This window comes from Diabrotica undecimpunctata, chromosome 4, assembly GCF_040954645.1.
Source record: "Diabrotica undecimpunctata isolate CICGRU chromosome 4, icDiaUnde3, whole genome shotgun sequence".
NCBI lineage: Eukaryota > Metazoa > Arthropoda > Insecta > Coleoptera > Chrysomelidae > Diabrotica > Diabrotica undecimpunctata.
Genome location: NC_092806.1, coordinates 140,339,438 through 140,359,490, shown reverse-complemented (window position 1 = coordinate 140,359,490; position 20,053 = coordinate 140,339,438). Strand labels below are relative to the sequence as shown.

The window sequence follows — 20,053 nt, the reverse complement described above, 5'->3', positions numbered from 1 at the left end:
GGTGCTTCTGTTCTCTCTTTGTGTTCAAAAAGCTGTGCTATATATTATATCCATATCTGCATTTTCTGGTTTATATCTATTATAAGTGAACATTTCATCTCTTATTTGTCTAGTTTGAAGTGTTTTTCTCATTCCTGTTAGTTCTCTTATTATTTTATGCATGTAAAAAAAGTCATATTTTTTCTCAATTTCTTTCAGTGCTTGACATTGCTTATGTAACGTTCTTGCTTTAGCTTTTATTTTCTTTTATCATTAATCGATTGGTTCCATTATATTTAATTGGATTTTTTGTTTTAAATGATGAACTAATCTTTGTAGTAAAACAAAAAAACTTAACAACAACAAAAATAACAAACCTATGATTTGGATAACGTAGTGTGGTTGTGGTAGTAGTTCTGTGTCTTAAAGGTTTCCTACTCCTTTGTCTGTGGGTGCTTAATGAAGGGCTAGCAGTTGTAGTAGTAGTAGTTCCTGCCGTCGTTTTTCGTCTATGACCTTGAGGTTTTCGTTCCACGAAGTGCTGTCTGGTAGAATCTGAAGTGGTAGCAGTTGTGGTGGAAGTTGTGGTAGACGCGGTTGTTTTTCTGTTATATGCAGGGTGATTTATCTTAAATGGATTGCGATTAAAATTTTCTTCAGCATTTATTGGCTTGTATTCTTCATTTGCTGTAAAAACAATAAAAATAGAATACACAAATATGAAAATAACCAAAAATAGTGGATTAAAGTGATTGTAGTAACCAGATAGGAATAAAGAATAGTCATAAAGTTAAATAGAAAAGGTAAGATCGTTTAATTTATTTAGGAGTTAAAATGGTTCATCACGGCAGTCGTGAAAAAGAAATAAACAATAGAATAAAAAATCCAATAGTTTATATTTATATATGAACGAGCGAACTAATTCTACTATTCAAAAAAGGTGGTAAAAAAGAGCCAGGAAACTACAAAGACGTAAACTTGTAAAATACTACCCTAACTAAAATTTTACAAAAATTAATGAAATAGAGGATAAATTTAGTGGATGAATATTAACAGACTGAAAACTACACCGAAAGCTAGTATGTCTTTGGGCAGATGTAACCGGATGCGTGGTAAAAACTGGGGGCTCAACCCCCAAATGACCAAATGACCTATGGGTCTGTGATGTGGTGGACAAAGACGTAGCAAGTAGGAGTAATAAGGCTGTTAAGTAATACACAAAGGTTAGCACGTCTTGTATTACGGGAGCCATAAAACCAACCCCTGCAGCAGTTTGGAAAGTCCTGCTGAATCTTGCATCACTTCAATTCTTTATACCGAGCAATGGAAAATATGTGATGCACAAATTAATATGCACAGTGCGAACAATTGGAAGCTAATCGAGCAGCTAAATGCAGATATAGTAATGGGTCAACCCATCGATGCAACACCTACGAGATATAGCTTTACAATAAATTCAAACTTAATATACCAGGAAGAGAAGACTGAAAGGAAAGTGTACCCATACAAGCAGATGCTACCTGGTACACTGATGGCTCAAAAACATCTGGGGGTGTAGGAGCCAGTAAAAGGTATCAAGGTAAAAAAAACGCACCGTTTAATTGCCATCTTCACAGATGGCAGGCAGCGCTTAAGGAACTCAATTCGGTGGAAGTCAATTCTAAGCTAGTATGGGATTGTGTGGGTGTCGTAAATAAACTAGGAGACCGTAGCAAGGTTACGGTAGCCAGGATACTAGAGCCCGAGGGTTATAAAGGCAATGAAAAAGCAGATTAAATAGCCAAATAAGGCTCATTAATGTCATTTATTGGACCGGAACCCTTCTGCGGTGTTGCAAAAACAGTAACCAGAACAGCTACAAGAAAGTAGGTAGCACACAAATCTCTGGAATTGTGGAAGAATTCACCGGGACAAAGACAGACCAAACAGTTCATTATAGAACATTCGCCAAAATGTACAGCAGACCTAATAAAAAAAGACAGGAAAACAGTCAAAGTCATAGTAAGTCTGTTAACAAGCACTGTAAGTTAAATAGGTAGTTGAGGCTAATGGGATTAACAGATGATAATCTATGCAGATTCTGTCACCTAGAGGAAGAAACAGCAGAGCACATTTTTTGCCAGTGAGATACTCAGGAAAATGTGCGATTCTTTACATTAGGCGAAGAAAAGCCAGGTACCAGGCAAAGAGCTACATGGAAGGTTCAGTTTCGAAGCTATTAGACCTTGTTAAAGGATCAGGATAGAGAATGTAATCTAGGAATAGAGGACCATAATAGATCAGAAAAGGTCGCAGTAGAATAGGCCAAATGCCACCTCAATTAATCTATTTATTTATCTATGGAGACCTGGACAAAGAAGTGAGAGATTAAGTGCAAAAAGAAAATAGACTGGTAAGATGGTAACACTAATATAAAGTCAAGAATTTATAAAGCCAGTGTAAGACCAATAATGACATATGCCCCAAAAACAAGACCCGACACAATTACAACACAAAAGCTACTGGAAACGACAGAGATAAGAGTACTGAGAATAATTACAAGAAATACGCTGAAAGTTGGAAAGAAAAGTAAAGACATTAGAAGAACATGTAACGAACACTCTATAAACTAATAGACACTAATTAGAAAAAAAAAAAAGAATGAAATAACCACATAAGCAGAATGGTGGAGACTTGGGTCGTCAAAATAACAAGAGATAAGTCACAAATCGGCAGCAGAAGTATCGGACGACGCGCAGAAGATATAGTGACAAATCTTCTATAGAGGTAATAATCCGCCAATGCACGAGCAAAATTGCTTATAAAGAGCAAGGAGAAGGAGAAAAAGAAGTAAGTTTTTCAAAATAAAAGGCTTAGCGTGGAAAGTCTTAGGGTGTAAACTGTAAGTCATATGAGTTTTAAGAATCATTTGTAAGTCTAAGTTTTCTAGCTAACCCAGACAAATTTTTAAACGTCCCATAAAAAAAAATAGCTAGAAAAGGTAGGGTTTATTAAAAGAACAGAACAAACCTCTCGCAAGTAAAAGCTAGAGACGAAAACACTGCAGTAGAGGAGGACGAAGTGAAAGAATAATAAGATGAAAATCTGATGCTGTAACAAAAAAAAAAGAATATGTATTCAAAATGTATTTTAAAGATATTAATAATACTAATCTAATCTGATGGGTAATATTACTAAACATCATACAATAAAGATATAGAAAAACAGTTAAGATTTTATTTCAAATATATTGTTTCTAAAATTCGCTTATACGTATTTCGTCTTTGCATTACTCATTAGAGCGACTAGGTAAGAAGCCCTAAACGTAAAATCAAATCTTTTCCATCAAAGGAAGTAATAATAAAATACCTTTCTAACGACGCATGCGGCGATATCTGAGAATAAAACAAGAAGTAAAAAGCCGAACATTTCTACTTGTTTAAAACCAAAATTCAAATTCTTACCTAAATATGTGCCTTCTACGATTTACAAAGCAAGCAGACGATGATTGGACCGACATGAGAATCCAAAATTGCATCTATCATCATATCGATTTATCTAAGGAAGAACCTTTTATGAACTGGCTTCTAATACTCAAAATGCGAGTAAATAAAGATGTAGAAAGGACAATTAAAGTTTGATTTTACGTCTAGTGCCTTTTTAATCACTCAATAAAGACAGTGACAATTACAAAATCATTAACAATGAAATCAGAAAAATGATAAGAGAGGCAAAACAAATTTACTATGAGGAAAAATAAAAATTTATCAGTTGGGTGACATACCCAATGAATGGTTGACCTCAGAAGTTTTCTGTCTCCCAAAAAAGAAAAATACTTGATATGGATATTGAAGAAATCCAATTTGGATTCCGTAGAGGCGTAGGTAGCCGTGAAACTCTCTTTGCATTCAGCGTATTAATCCAGAGATGCTTGGATGTGAATTAAGATATGTACGTCTGTTTCATAGACTACAACAAGGCTTTCCATAAAGTCCGCCACAAAGAGCTAATGGACGTCTTTAAAGCAAAACAATTACAACAAAATGACGTTCGAATTTCGAATTATAACAAATCTATATTATAAACAGCAGGCACACATATGCATTAATGAATACACATCAGAAGAGTTCCAAATTAAAATAGGAGTGCGATATAATCTGGAATGCAATTTTAAATTCTTCAAGTCAGCTTATTCATCATTTTCTTGGTTTGTAAATTGTAGAAGGCACAGATTTAGGTAAGAATCTGAATTTTGGTTTCAAACAAGTACAAATCTTCAAATTTTTACTTTTTGTTTTACAATAAAAATACTTTTAAAACCAAAAAATAACAAAAGTATTGGCATAACAAAACATGTCTTATACATATTTTCAGAACCAAAGGACCCAAAAACGAACTGAAATTATATCAAAATCAGACACAGAAATCTATAAAATACTAAATATTTAACTTCGGAATGTTGAGGGTAAAAGGAAGATATAAAATAGCCAAACGTAAATCAACGGAAGATTTAAATCAGATCACATAAATCTGAGATTAAGACATTAAAATAACAATGTACAAACTAATGCACTGATCCTGATAGGCTTAAAAGGTATTGAAAATAATATTTTGATGGTTTATTAAAGGAATAATTTTATAGAAAACCAGTAGAAGAAGCAATAATACAAAGAGCAATGATAACTACAATAATAAACGAGATAATATAAAAAAAATAAATCTTAAAATATGCTCACCGGAATCAAATTGCATCTTGGGCACATCGAAGTCTATAAGAACACTATCATCGCTTCCTTGTCCAATATGATTAAAATCTACGATTTGCGTCACAGGTCGTTTAGTATAAAGCTCTTCCACGTTATTAGTATTTGCTGCATCGGGCGTTATTGGCAAAACTTTCATAACAGCTTTGGGTGATCTGTTATTTTCGGGAATTAGGGAAGCTTGTTGCAGAATCGAAAAAGTGTTATCGGCTTTTGTAATATTTTCCAACAAATCGATTATTTCACCTCTGGTTAGCCTTGGCAGCTTCGGATTTGATTTTATCATATCCTCAACCTCTTTAACGGTGTTAACAAAAGAAAATGGTGGCTGTAAATTCTGTTTAGTTTCCGGTCTCGGTTCTACCAAAAAATTAACGTCTTCAGGAGAAATTTCATTTGGCATTGGATCTTGTTGAAAACATTTCGTACTTGAAATCAGTAGAGCTGATACAAATATCTGTATTACCTGAAAATAATATTTTAATTAGTTTATTATATTTCTGTTGAATATAAATTTTAAATTGCAATGTTACCTCAATAATTAGCAATATATAGGTACAAAATATTAAAGCTATACATTTTTTGACACCTAAACATGAATCAAAACTGAAATTGCTTTCCGCATTGCTAAATATAAAGAACTTATACAGAAACCAACTTAATGTAGAACTTGATCTTCGACTATATCTGAGTAACACCGAAACAGATGTTAATAACTTATGTGGAAATACTCAAGCACGATCTTTTCAATAATTTGTTTGTTTGTTATTCTAACTACCTAGGTATATATAAAATCTAAAAGTATATCGTGAAAAATTTTACCCTTGTTGAATTTTATATTATCTATTTCTTAAAATTCCAGTATATAAATTATTGTTAATTAGATTACCTAGCTGGGTATTTCAGGTGGTACCAAAAATAATAAAAAGAATTTTGTGATACATGACTCAAAAAGGTTGAGAACCACTGATTTAGGGGATTCTTCTAAATGAACCAGAGATGCAAATGTAAATATTAATTAGATAAAAATATCTATCTATATATATATATATATATATATATATATATATATATATATATGTATATATATATATATATATATATATATATATATATATATATACAAGGATTTCCACAGTTTTCACTGTATTCCTTCACTCAACCATTACCTAGCTGGGTATTTCAGGTGGTACCAAAAATAATAAAAAGAATTTTGTGATACATGACTCAAAAAGGTTGAGAACCACTGATTTAGAGGATTCTCCTAAATGAACCAGACATGCAAATGTAAATATTAATTAGATAAAAATATCTATCATATATATATATATATATATATATATATATATATATATATATATATATATATATATATATATATATATATATATATATATATATAGTAAACTCTTAAATATTGGGGAAATCTGCAAGAAATACTCTAATGTGTATCAATTGTTTCGCCGAACGTTTTCGCCAAAGAGAATTAATTTGGCTTCTTCAGGGCTGAAAGAGAATAAATTATAATTAGCTACCATATATTATCTATTAAAACATTATTGATCTTACCGTAACTTAGAATTGTAGAGTTAGAATATTAAAAAACTTTTTTTTTTATCAAGGTTAACCAACCCAAGGTTAATCGAAAAACCCCATGGGTTTTTCGATTAACCTTGGGTAAGCCTTTACGTGTCAAGTTCGAAGCTACCATACATTTCAATCTTTATAAAAAACTTTTTTTTTGCACATAGTAACAAAAAACACCACTATGTTACTAGCAAAGTTTTTTAATATTCTAACTCTACAATTCTAAGTTACGGTAAGATCAATAATGTTTTAATAGATAATATATGGTAGCTAATTATAATTTATTCTCTTTCAGCCCTGAAGAAGCCAAATTAATTCTCTTTGGCGAAAACGTTCGGCGAAACAATTGATACACATTAGAGTATTTCTTGCAGATTTCCCCAATATTTAAGAGTTTACTATTTAACTAATCTGCAAAGATTAAATTTCTTTTCTATATATATATATATATATATATATATATATATATATATATATATATATATATATATATATATATATATAGATATATATTTTCACTGTATTCCTTCACTCAACCGTTTTCACCAATTTTTCCTGTTTAGCCAGTCCCCTTCCTGTAGGTTTCTTCTACTCATTGCTTCGTCCACTTCATCTATGAAAGATCTTCGGGGTCTGCCTGTCTTTCTTCTTCCTATCGGGCTCCACTCTGTTATTCTATTTATCCACCGATTTTGGTCTGCTCTTCTGACATGTCCGTACCAGGTTAACCGCTTCTGTTCGATGTAGTCTATTATGTCGGAGTTCATTCCCATTCTCCTTTTAATCTCCATGTTATTTATTCTATCTCTTCTTGTTACTCTGCAGCTTTTCCTTAGGATTTCCATCTCTGTTGCTCTTATTTTGTTTTTGGTTTTCTTATTTATTGTCCAATTTTCACACCCATAAGTGAGGATACTTCTTGTCATGGTATTATATATTTTTTTCCTTGTTTTCATGCTGATGTTCTTATCCCATAGTACCGGGTTCAATTTTCGTATGCAGTCTCTTGTTTGTCCTAGTCTATTTTTTATATCTTCCTCCGTTGTTCCTTTGTTTGATATTATGAAATCTAAATACTTATACTTGTCTGTTCCATTGATTTGTTTACCTTCGTCTATTTCCAGCTGTTTTATTTCTGTATTCTCCGTTGTTAGGTATTCAGTTTTCTTTAGGTTTATTTCCATCCCATTCTTTCTATATTCCTACTCCAGTTTTCTCAAAATAAAACTGAGGTGATCCTCGTCTTGTGAGATCACTATTTGGTCGTCGGCAAAACTTAGCGTATATAGATATTCGTTCCTTACTGGTATACCCATTCCTTCGCACTTTCTTTTCCATGGTTTTAGGGTTTTTTCCAGGAATATTTTGAACAGGGTGGGGGATGTGGAGCAACCCTGTAGTAGTCTCTTTGTCGTCTTAAATGGACCGCATATTCTATTGCCCGTTTTGATAGCTACTTCGTTATTCTTGTAGAGTGTTTTTACCGCGTTTATTAATCTTCGTGGAACTTCGATGTCTTCCATTACTTCCAATAGCTTGGTTCTAGGTATTGAGTCATATGCCTTCTTAAGATCAACAAAAGCCAGATGGACGGATCTATTTTTGGCCATTCTTTTTTCTATTAGTTGTTCGACCGTGTAAATGTGATCTAAGCATGCTTTCCCCGCTGTGAAACCTGCCTGGTCTTCTCCGATTTTATCTTGTATATATATTTCTAATTTTTTCCTTTATGGTCTTTCCATACAGTCTGCCTAGAGACGATATAATGGTGATTTCCCGATAGTTTTCGCAGTTTTTTCTATTTCCTTTCTTGTATATTGATGTCATATATGCTTGGGTCTATTCTGCCGGTAAGTCTTCACCATTCAGTGCTCTCTCAAACATTTTATGTATCATACGGAATAACTTTTCCGATCCGTTTTTTATCAATTCATTTGGTATTCCGCCAGGACCATCTACTTTTTTGTTCTTTAGAGTTTTGATCGTTCTTTTTACCTCAGCTAGGCTTAATTCGATTTCGTCATGTGTGTAGATTTCTATTCCGTCTATTTCTGATTCTTTGAATTCGGGGCGGTCTTCGGTTAGCAATTTTTTATAGTATTCTTGCCATTCGTTTTCTTTGATTTGACCGATTTTGATTAAAGATCTAGATAAAAATATCTCCAATACCAATATGTTTAAAGAATATTTAGACAAGGTGAAAAGCTCACATTTGTCCGGAAAAATAATCTAATGAAATGTTTTAATCACTTTGCGAAAAGTGGTCCTAATTTACTTAAACAATTTTTTTAAAACAATTTTTTTTGAAAAATGGTTTTGGCAGATCCAATTAGTCAGACTTGTATTTGTTTGTTTTTAAAGTCGACTGAATTTGAATTATTATTGATTGCAGATTTAGAGTCAAAAATTTTTTGTTATCAGAATGTTGTACTACGTATACCTAATAATATTTTCATGGAGAGATTAATTTTGTGTTGTTATATGTAAAATAGCAGCTATTAAATGTGGAAATAAAGCCTACAATCCATTTAAGACGACAAAAGGACTTCTACAAGGCTGTGCTACGTCCCCTACTCTGTTTAAAATATTCTTGGAAAAGACACTCAAACCATGGAGGAGAAAGTGCGAAGGAATGGGCACACCAGTAAGAGACGAATACCTATACACCTTAAGTTTTGCCGACAATCCAGTAGTCATCGTACAAGATGAAGAAGATCTCAGCTTTATGCTCAGAAAACTAGAAGAAGAATATAAAAACAACGGAATGGAAATAAACTTAGAGAAAACCGTATACCTAACAACAGAAAACAAGGATATGAGAAACCTAGAGATAGACGAGGGAAGACAAGTAAATGGAACAGATAAATTCAAGTATTTAGGAACCATAATATCGAACCAGGGAACAACAGAAGAAGATATAAACAACAGACTGAGACAAACAAGAAACTGTATAAGACAACTAAACTCAGTGTTGTGGGATAAGAACATTACGATAAAGACAAAAAAGAGAATATATAATACCCTGACAAGAAGTATCCTGACATATGGGTCCGAAAACTGGACAATAAACAAGAGAAATAGAGGTAGAATAAGAGCAGTAGAAATGGAGTTCCTGAGGAGAAGCTGTAGACTTACAAAAAGAGACAGAATTGAAAACGCAGAGATTAAGCGGAGAATGGGAGTGCAATCAGACATAATCGACTATATAGAGGAGAAGAGACTATCCTGGTACGGCCACGTCAGAAGAGCGGACAGAGGACGCTAGGTAAAGAAAATCACAGAATGGAGCCCGATTGGAAGAAGAAAGAGAGGAAGACCCCGAAGGTCATTCAGAGATGAAATCGACGAGGCCATGGAGAAAAGAACCCTGCGATATGGAGACTGGAATGACAGGGAAAATTGGAGAAAACGGTTGAGTGAAGGAAGACAGTGAAAACTGTGGAAATCCTTAGTAGTAGTAGTATATGTAACAATCAATTTTTAAATTAAAAAACAACGTTTTATATTAAATAAGCCCTTTTTTACTTGTGTTTTTGGGCCTTGAAAATCGTTATTTTCGGTTTTTCAGTTTTAAATTGTTTATAACTCGAAAATAATCAACTTAAGAGAAACAATACAACATAGGTACTTTTTTTGTATAATGATCCAAATAACCCAAATAATTACGGACCGAAAAAATTGATTTTTACAATTTGTTTAAAAAAATAGTTTAAATAAATTAGGACCACTTTTCGCATGGGCGCCTTCTTGAATCTTATTATGAGGTATATGATAAAAGTGATTATACAAATCTCATGAGAATATTTTTCCGAACGAACCTGAGTTATTCGCCATGTCTAATTATTTATGCCTCCTAATTGCAGTTCGTACTTTTTATAGCCCAAAACTTTTTTATTTGCCACCTTCAATCAACATTTTTATTATTTCTGTTTCAAAATATCAATAACCATAAATCTTATCTTAATTTAAGACTTTATGAGTTCTGATTACATATATACTTCGCTTACTTAGACATATTTATTTACGTTAAACACATTAACTGTATTTTAGTAGCACAACATTGAAAATTCTAACTATTGAAAAGTTAATACAAGAAACATATTTTCTTATTCTTTACTTTAGAAGTTTCGTGTTGTAAATGAGGCTTTCACATATGAAGTTGACCAGTCTGGTTATGCAAAAATCATCGATTTCACGGCAAATTTTTTCGCAGATATCTGAAGCTTTAAGACATAGATGGGGATTACTAGATGACGAATAAATGAAAAACTACTCGTATTTTTACCATGCGTTTTTTTTTAAACAATAATTTATGATCACAATTTGATTTTTTATCTATAAGTTTTTTCCCTTATATTTTACATAAACAATATTTATATCATTTTTTTATATCAAGAATATCTTTATTTTCCCGTTTTTTAAATTAAAATTGATACATAATTTACGGATATATTTGCAAAAAAGCATTTTGTTGCATTAATTTATAAATTTTATTAATTTTTTATTAACAAAATAAAATGTTATTAATACGTTTTAACATCGAGGAATTACCGTCTTTTAAATTTGTGCGAAATTTTCCCCCGATCGGTCAAATAGCTTAAAAGTTATTTAATTTGTTTATCCTTGAGGGGATAAACTATTTAACTTGCTCTATTAATGATGACACATTTAGCAAATTTCATAGGATTCTTTAAGACTTAACCTATCTCAGAAGTTAAATATTGCGTTTTCATCGAAATTATTTACAAAATAAACATTTGAAAAAGGGATATGTTTTTTACTTATAAACAATTGTAATAACTTGTATATTTTATAAGTAAAATTTGCACAAATTTTGAATAAAAATCTAAACTTTATATTGAAACTTCTAGCTACAAAATTTATCCAATTTTTCGACACTTACAGTCCTTCGAAATGAAGGTACTTTCGAAAGATCGACATACGAAAGTGGAGGGGATAGCTGTTTCAGCTCCGTTTTTTTTTCGAGATCGAAACTTCAAATTGAAACACGTAGGAAAATTTACATTATCTGGGCTTCCATTGCAGTTAGAAGCCTCTTTTTTTAATCTGGGGTAGCTCGTCGAAATATAAATAACTACATAGTTTTCACTGGCCGGGAAATATGGAAACCTCGGAAAAATTAAATTCACCGTAAAAACTTAATTTTCACCCCCTCCCACATATTTTTTTTCATTTTATATCAATGATGTAAAAATACTTATATATTTTATAAATTAAATTTCAGGTAATTTTTTATACATTATATTATTATATTCCTTATATTAATTATAATTATGTTGATTTTCTGGGATTTTCCGAGACTTCCGGCGTCCAGGGGGGAGGTTAAAAACTAAAGGTACTTTTTCTATTTTCAATTTTTTTTAGACACCGATTTTGTTATGCTTTTTTTATAATTAATTTGTTTACACTTAAATCATGTTATTAGTTTGGATTTTTAAAACTAAGATATTAGTTACATATTTTAAGTCCGTCCAATGGTATTCTCAGTATAGTAACTACATCTATATTTTCTGATATAGGTACGAGAATACGAGAATAAAATCTAAATTTTTTTCACACACTGTTCGTTACAAAACTAGAGTTCGTCCTTATTTAAGCCACAATCACATCTATCCATCAAATATCTTGGAGACATGGAAATTTTTTAACTGTTTTCTTCTTTAGGGCCCATCTTTCGGAATAATAACTTACAACTTATAACATGGTACTTTCAGGGTGATTCGATACGCGAAGCAATTGATTTATTTATTGTTGTAAAAAGTATTATGAAGGTAATGAACCACGTGTTAGACCTGTCGATGAGGAGCGTCAAAACAGGGATATTGATATATTGATATTTGTGCTTTTGTGGAAGTTAGTGAACCCTGCAATAGTGTACAAATGGCTAGGGAAGTTAACGTGAATGCTCGAACGTTAAAAATAAAACCGGCATTTTAAATTTTCGCCTAATGGCACAATCTGTATCTGATTTATTATTTTAGAAAGATATGTTTTTCACTATTGATCTCTATTAGTATTCCCTATACCTATCTCTTACAGTTTTCAAATAAATTAACTTTATACATGTTTTAAAAATTTTCGTAGACTATGTTGTGTTAATTTATCCCTTTCATATTGTAAGTTAAACATCGTATCAAAGAAAATAGGCAGTAGCTTATTAATATAATAAATGTTCAAAATGTTACCGAACAACATCCAATCATTTATGAACTCTTTTAATCAGAATTTCAGTAGTAGCTCTTGGTATTGATTCTTTATCTATTTTGTTAAGAAATTAAAGGACTGTATTTATTATAGCTTCCTCAGTAATAAAAGTTGCAGAGAATACCTTATTTTTAACATATCTCCAAATATAGTAATCTAACCAGAGCAACGGATCTTTATTAGCTATCCGTCTATAGCTAAATATTTCATCAAGCAATTTGCCGACTCCTCGAATATTGTGAGCCGGTGCTCCATTTTATTTAAACCAGGCTTCGTTAGCCTTATTATTATGTAAAGCGGGCAGTGCTGGTACAATTACTTGCCGTACTTGAGTCATAAATCATGAGAGCGACCATCTTATTATTTTTTACAGCACAAAAACCTTAAAATAAAAGAATGCTTGAAATTTACTATCCCACGTGAGTTGAGAATTTTCGTCACTTCAGAAGTGACTGTTATGGCAATTAATCATACCATTTTTTGTAAACTTCGATTTATCACACCAAATAATTTTTTTTGCGAAATCTTGATCTTGGCATTTTTTTAAAGCTCATTCACAAAATTCTATACGTCTTACATAATCTTCAGGATGTAAATATTGTACCCTTATGTACGAATAAAGGGTCCAATGAATTTTAAAATTCTGTAAATTGTTCGAGTCGATACCTGTAACAATTGCTCATATTACCGTAAGGATAAAATTGGATTAGCTGCAAAATATCCCAGAATATCTATTTGTAAGTCTTTATTACCGAAGTGGGTCCTTTTACTTATAAACTGATCAAACTGGAAACAGTTGTTCAATAAACATTTTACAATTTTATGATTTGGTAGAGGCTTCTCAGGATATCTCTCAGCAAAAACACGGGAAATTATCGATATTTCAAATTATTAATATAACTGTCACCCAATGGCATACAACAAGGTTACTAATAAACATTAACAATAACTAAGAGTTTTACCAAAAAATTCCATAGGCAACTTGATAAATAAATTTTTGTGACAAAAATCTATAAAGTTAATTTATTTGAAAACTGCAAGAGATAGGTATAGGGAATACCAATACAGATCGATAGTGAAAAACATACTTTACTAAAAGAATAAGTCACATACAGGGTGTCCCATTTGAAAAAAAAGGAATTAAACTACATTCGTTTTACATATTCCCATCCGTCAACAAACGCACGTGAAAACCAAACAGGATCGTACTGAGGTATAAATTATATGATTTTTAAAAATATTTACTTTTGAAACTGTTAACATAAGAATTTCTTGAAATTTAATCACCGTGAGCAAAATTTAATGTTCCGTTGAAGGAAAATGTGCTAAAATAAAATATTCATTAACTGAGAGATACATAACAAAGTAAACATTTTGAATAAAAAAGCAACACGCTACAATTTGAATTTAAACAGACTGGTAAGTTTGGATCTGTAACATGAGAATCCGTCTGGCTTAAGGCAATAAACTATATTTAAAAGCCTCTTGACGAATGAGAGGGTGAATATTAACACGTGCTCATGTTTACAGATGGGAATTTGCTAAATGAATAAACTATAGGCAATGCCAATTTTATGCCAATTTTAATAGCACCCTGTATAATAAAAAAGGCAACTTTATAGTGTGAACGATAATAACGTATCTGGTTAATAAATTCCTAAGGAATTTAAACTTTATTGAATATTGAACTTTATATACATGGTAGAAAAGTGTTTTCATATAAAAACCATTAGAACTCAAAAATGGTTTACAATAGGTATAGGGAAGTACTAACAAAAAATGTTCAGAATAACATGAATAGTTCTAAAATTAAAAATCATACAGGATGTCCCTTAAAAACGAGGTTCCAAGCAACTTCCGGTATAACCAGAAGTAGCAAATAGATGAAAATATTTTTATTAAATAGTTCAAAGCCCCTTCGTTCCAATTTTCATGATTCAGTTACCTTTAGTTCTCGAAATATTTCTAATTGGCCGTTTATCTGGCGCACCCTGTATAATATAAGTATAAGTGGATCTGTAGATGTTTATTACGCCGCGCCATCCCCTATAATTTAATTATAGAAATTGTTTTTCAAACCTTCGAGCCCATATTTTATTATTTTATGACCCATAAATTTTTTTCTATTTATTTTGATTCTATTTAAAATTATTATTCATAATTCATGTCTTAATTTAAGAACATAATTTATGAGTTACAGGAGTATAAATTGAAACTGCTTTTCAAAAGTTGTTGCAACAATGACACTTATTTTCTTATTCTTTACTCTAGTAGTTGTGAGTACTGGCGCTTTCGAATATGAAGGTAATAATGTTTTTTATACATTTTTTTTGCTGTATTTATCATGTGTTAGGTTCTAGTTGATCACTAGATTATAGTTTATACGCCTAGTGTCCTACGCTCACTAGCCTCCCGGCTATTGTGCGTAGGACACCCATCCAATGGAAACCAAATTTCTTCTTCACCTGGAGTTATTTCTGCAAGTAAAAAACTTTTCTGAATTTAATTTTTTCTCAAAGAAAATAAGAATAATGTCCAGTGATAGTGTGTATATTCCTAACCAACCATTTGTTTTTCTACGATATTAGAGTTATTTTGACGATTGTTAATCATAGTAACCTTAGGCCTTCTTGTCGACCAAATCCTATAATTTTGAAAATTAGGTTAATTATTTAATGCAAATGTGCATTTATTGCTTAACAAAATGTTTTTTTAATTGTTTGTCTGCATTAGTCTCTCTAAAATTTCGCTTAGTATATCCGTCTCTTCGTTCTTAATGACATTAAAATTTATATTTCTTTTCAAAAATTTTAAGACTGTTTAACATCTGCAATGTTTCGAGAACGTATTGTAGAATTTCCAACTACTGCTGTTAAAACATTGATTTCATTTTGATTTCTTGGTACCTAAGCAATACTCGTTGTACATGTACAATTAGAAATCAAGTTCCAGTATTTTCAAACCTTTTTAAAGTCTTTTTAATTATTGAGTGACTTGTTTTATTGGGATATCTAAAGCCGCGTACAAACCAAGTTCACGAACCGTTCGCAAACAGTTGTGTGGACTAAAGTATGTAATGGGTTCGCAAACAACCAGTTAGTAAACAAAATGATCTGGACGTCTTGAAGTTTGCTTAAACCAAAAAGAGGTTATGTTCATTATTTACTTCAGTTTAAGGTTATATTTCAACGTGCTATGTTTTTATTGTTATTTATCTTCACAATTGGTACAATGCTTTGTTTTTATATTGTGAACGGGTACATTAGGTTAATAAACGAATCTCCAGTAGCTAAAAAACGTAGCGTCGGTGTTAGTTGCTTCTGGACTGTTCTTAGCTTTTGTTGCTTTGCGATAGTTTGTATGTTGTTTTGATATAAGTGGACCAATCCTGTTTATTATTTCTTCTAAATCTGATGCAGTCATACAGTTAAAATTATTAAATAGCTATTTATCCTCAATTTGCAAATCCCTCAATAAATTCCACCATAAAGCTCCATAAACCGAACGACTTTTGAATAAATTTCGTTGCAAACATCTTCTTTTTTCACGCTTTTTTGGTTTATTAGAAACTATTTTAATATAGAACACAATTTTTATATACAGCACAAGCAACTAATTCGCCATTATCCATAATTAATTAGCATCATCAGTGGCATTACAGCTCGTTATGAGCCAAAGCCTTCTTCAGAACAATCTTCCATTCGCCCCTGTCTGTGGCAACTCTTCTCCATGCTTTAACTCCGATGGATTTTAGATCATCCTCTAGTTTTGGTCTTCCTCTGGCTCGTCTTCCCACTGGTCCTCTTCGGTCGAAAATTTTTCTGATCATTGCATCTTCATCTCGCCTAATTACATGTCCTATCCATCTAAGGCGTGCTAATTTAGTACATCTTACAACGTCAGGTTCCCCAAAACTTCTGTATAACTCAAAGTTGTAGCGCCTACGCCACAAACCCTGTTCTTGGACTCCTCCATATATTTTCCTTAGAACTGTTCTCTCGAAAAGTTTAAGCATAATTATCCATAATTAACAATCCAATCTATAATTAGCGATAAAACAGTTAGCGAACAGCTCGCTATAGTTCGTGAACAGCTCGCTAAATATTGGCGATCCGCAATTTTGGTCTGCACGCACCATTACGATAAATAAAGGATTGGTTACCACAATATTCTACAAAGTTGTTCAGTTTTCTAGGGTTTACCACGTTGAGGTGAGAGTTGGAATTCAATAGACCAATGGTAATTTAAATATAAAATTTAATTACTACTCCAACATTTAGTTAAAATATTATCTTCTACGTTTTACAGATTGCTTTAAGCCTCCAGATGATGGCACGGAAAACATTCCTATTTGGAGATGGGACCAGAACGAGAAAACATGTGTAAAAGACGTTTACAAAGGATGCAATCCTACGAATAACAATTTTAGAACTTTAAAGGCCTGCGAAGCAACCACATACTTAATCTGTAACACACTGTGATCTATAATCCACAACTAAGTGTGTAACTTAGATATAAAATAAATATAACAGGCATTATAATTATTTTTAAATTTTAATTTTGTAGAATATTTTATTATATATTTTATTTTTAAAAATTACGATTTTCAAGGCTGAAGAACGCAAGCAAAAAATATTATTTTTAAATTCACCAAAGACCTAAATTCAAGTTTAAACCTTGCTCTATCATTTCCCGATAAGTATTTTGGGCTTTTTTCATTTTAAAACATTGTTTTTTAATCATTAATAAAGTGAATATGACAAGAGGGGCGCTCGCACTGCGGCGTATATAAGAGAGAGAAACAAGATTCACATAAAATTAAAACTAAAATTGAGACTAAAATTTGTGTCCTAGATCTCGTTTCTCTCTCTTATTCTAATAGCTTAAAAATACTTATTGGTAAATGATAGAACAAGGTTTGAACTTAAATTTAGGCCTTGGTGTATTCAAAAATAATATTCTTTACTTGTGTAAAGTCGAAAATAATCAAGTTTACAGAAAAACTACAAGAGATCTATTTTGTTGAAAATGATCCAAAACATTAAAAAAAAATTTGAGGCAAAAAAATTTATTGTTACAATTTGTTTAAAACAAATTGTTTTAAAAAATTTAAACAACTTCTCGCCTGAACGACCTCTTGAGCCTTATTTTGGAATAATTAATGAAAGTGATTATGCAAAAAAATCTCATGGGAATATTTTTCCGAACGAACCCAAGCTTTTCGCTTTTTCTATAGCCAAAATTAATAAAACAACATCAAATAAATTGTTTTCTACTGCAAAAATTTTATTGTAAAAATTACAAATTCTAAATTGTTTTAAGGCTATTTATACACACACTGATTTTCTGGCGCCGGTAGTTAATAAAATGCCATGTATAAATAGTTACTGGCGAGTAATGGCGACCAAGTCCGAAAAGTGCATGCATTTTGACAGTAAATTATAATATTTTTTATAATTATTATTATAATATATAGATACTACTTTATAAAATAACATTTTTAAATTTGTGGTTGAGCAATTTCAACAAACATCACTTGAAATGAGCAGTTCATGAGGTAAAAAATGGGATTCCCAGGACATTGTAGCAATCCAATTTCTACTCCAAATTCAAAAGAATATTCCACCGTGCAAATTTAAAAATGAAACTGGGGTGCCAAAGTATTCTGTTTTGTTCAATCTAGTATAAACCTTCACTGGCATGCAAATAGAACTGACGTGGCTACTAGCTCCAGCAAATCCATGCTTGTATGATGGTGATCAGTGTTTCATCCAGTGATGATGGTGTGTTTCTGTTACCGCTTTGGGAGTTTACAATGTATACTTCATCATTAGGCCTATGAAACATAATAAAAGGATCACAGTATAATGAACATATCAACCTATAGATACTGTAATTAGATTAGTTAGTTAGTTAATTTCTCATTCTTTGCCTTCCCTTCCCCATAGTATCCGTTGGAGTTCTTCCGTTGGAGGTGTGGATTACTGCCCGCTGAACTACATAATAATTTTTAATCCTGTTTCTTGTAGGTTCGCCCTTTTCTGTTTTTACGTGCCAGGATGCTAAAGTCTGATGAAAACCCTCACGGGGTTGCCGTTCATATGGCACATTATCGCAGCCAATGGAGACAGCGATCTAATAATATTTACGGTCTCACCACGCCCTGACAAGGGCTTAAGGAATAAGGAGAAGGAGGAAGGCTTTCCGCAAAGTATGGCATGAAGGTTTGACCTACAAACTTTAAACTCTTATGCTTAAACAATATTCAGATTACAGTCATACATATCTGACAGATATTTCAGAATTAAAACAAAAAGACGTGTACACAGATCAAAAAGAAATTAAAGCAGGAGTCCCTTAAGGAAGCGTGTTTAGTCCGGTTCTCTACCTTGTACACAAACGACATATCTGATTCATAAAATGATACTATAGAAACCTTTGCAGATGATACTGCTATCCTAGTAGTAGGTGATACTGCTAATATAGATCAATTCACATTATTTAAAAACAACCCAAAACATTACAACTGAAATAAATGATGTCCAAATACCGCATGCACCTTCCGCAAAATAATTAGGTATCACACTTAATGCAAGACTTCGCTGGAAAGTTTATATTTAAAAGAAAAGGGAAAAACTAGGTATCCGTTGCAAGAAAATGCATTGAGCGTTGGGACGAAATTCAGCGTTGTGTATACATAACAACCAACTGCTATACAAACAAATACTAAGACCAGTATGGACGTATGGTTGTCAACTCTGGGGCTGAGCCAAGTCAAGTAATATCCAGAGCATCCAAAGATTCTAGAATAAAGTACTAAGAAACATCGTTGATGCTCCTTGGTAGATCAGAAAAGTCAACCTTTACAAGCACCTTGAGATGGAAGATGTAAATAAAGTAATCAAGAAGATGGCAGATAGTCACGAACAATGGTTCCATGTCCAGTTATGTAAACATCCAGGCCATCCAGCTCCTCGATAATACTGGGTTAGAAAGAAGACTGAAACGAACAAAACCCTTTGAGTTAGTGTAAAGTGTTAATTAGTTTAAAAGCAGATCATAGTGCTGTTTTGTATGTTAGCTATAGGGCACAGTTCTTAAAAGGACACTATAGGATTAAGCTCTTAGAATTTAAGTATCATTTAGTAATCTAAGTCAAAGAAGAATTGATAATTGGTCAACTGTGATCAGATTCCATCAGATATAACAAATAAACAGCACTATTATGAAATAAATGAACCAACAAAAAGAATAATTGAAGAAAAAAAGCAACTATACAGAAAATAGCTGACTACAAACAACGATGAAGTTTATAAAGAATATAGAGAAAAAGATAGAGAAGTGAAAAACAAATAACACAGCAAAAGAATGAAGAATGGGAAAGAATCTGCTTAAATATTGAAACATATATAGGAGGTACAAGAACTTCGGAGTCATGGAAAGTACTGAGAGGATTGAAACAAAACTCAAAAGAAAAAATTAAATTGGGAAATATACAGGACAAAGAATGAAAGGACTAC

The 20,053-nt window shown here is 32.1% G+C and overlaps 1 protein-coding gene and 1 long non-coding RNA gene across 2 annotated transcripts in view; one reads left to right on the top strand and one right to left on the bottom strand.

The window, feature by feature from the left end:
• Window positions 1-20,053, bottom strand: part of LOC140440117 (uncharacterized) — a 352,003-nt gene that overhangs the window by 12,773 nt on the left and 319,177 nt on the right. The window contains exons 2-3 of the mRNA XM_072530403.1: window positions 4,695-5,187; window positions 357-666 (exon numbers count right to left, since the gene is read on the bottom strand). Coding sequence (XP_072386504.1) covers window positions 357-666; window positions 4,695-5,187 — 803 coding nt within the window. The remainder of the gene's footprint in view (window positions 1-356; window positions 667-4,694; window positions 5,188-20,053) is intronic.
• On the top strand, window positions 14,695-17,091 carry LOC140438461 (uncharacterized). Its single transcript, XR_011950539.1, has 2 exons — window positions 14,695-14,837; window positions 16,842-17,091. It is a non-coding gene; the product is annotated as an uncharacterized lncRNA (long non-coding RNA).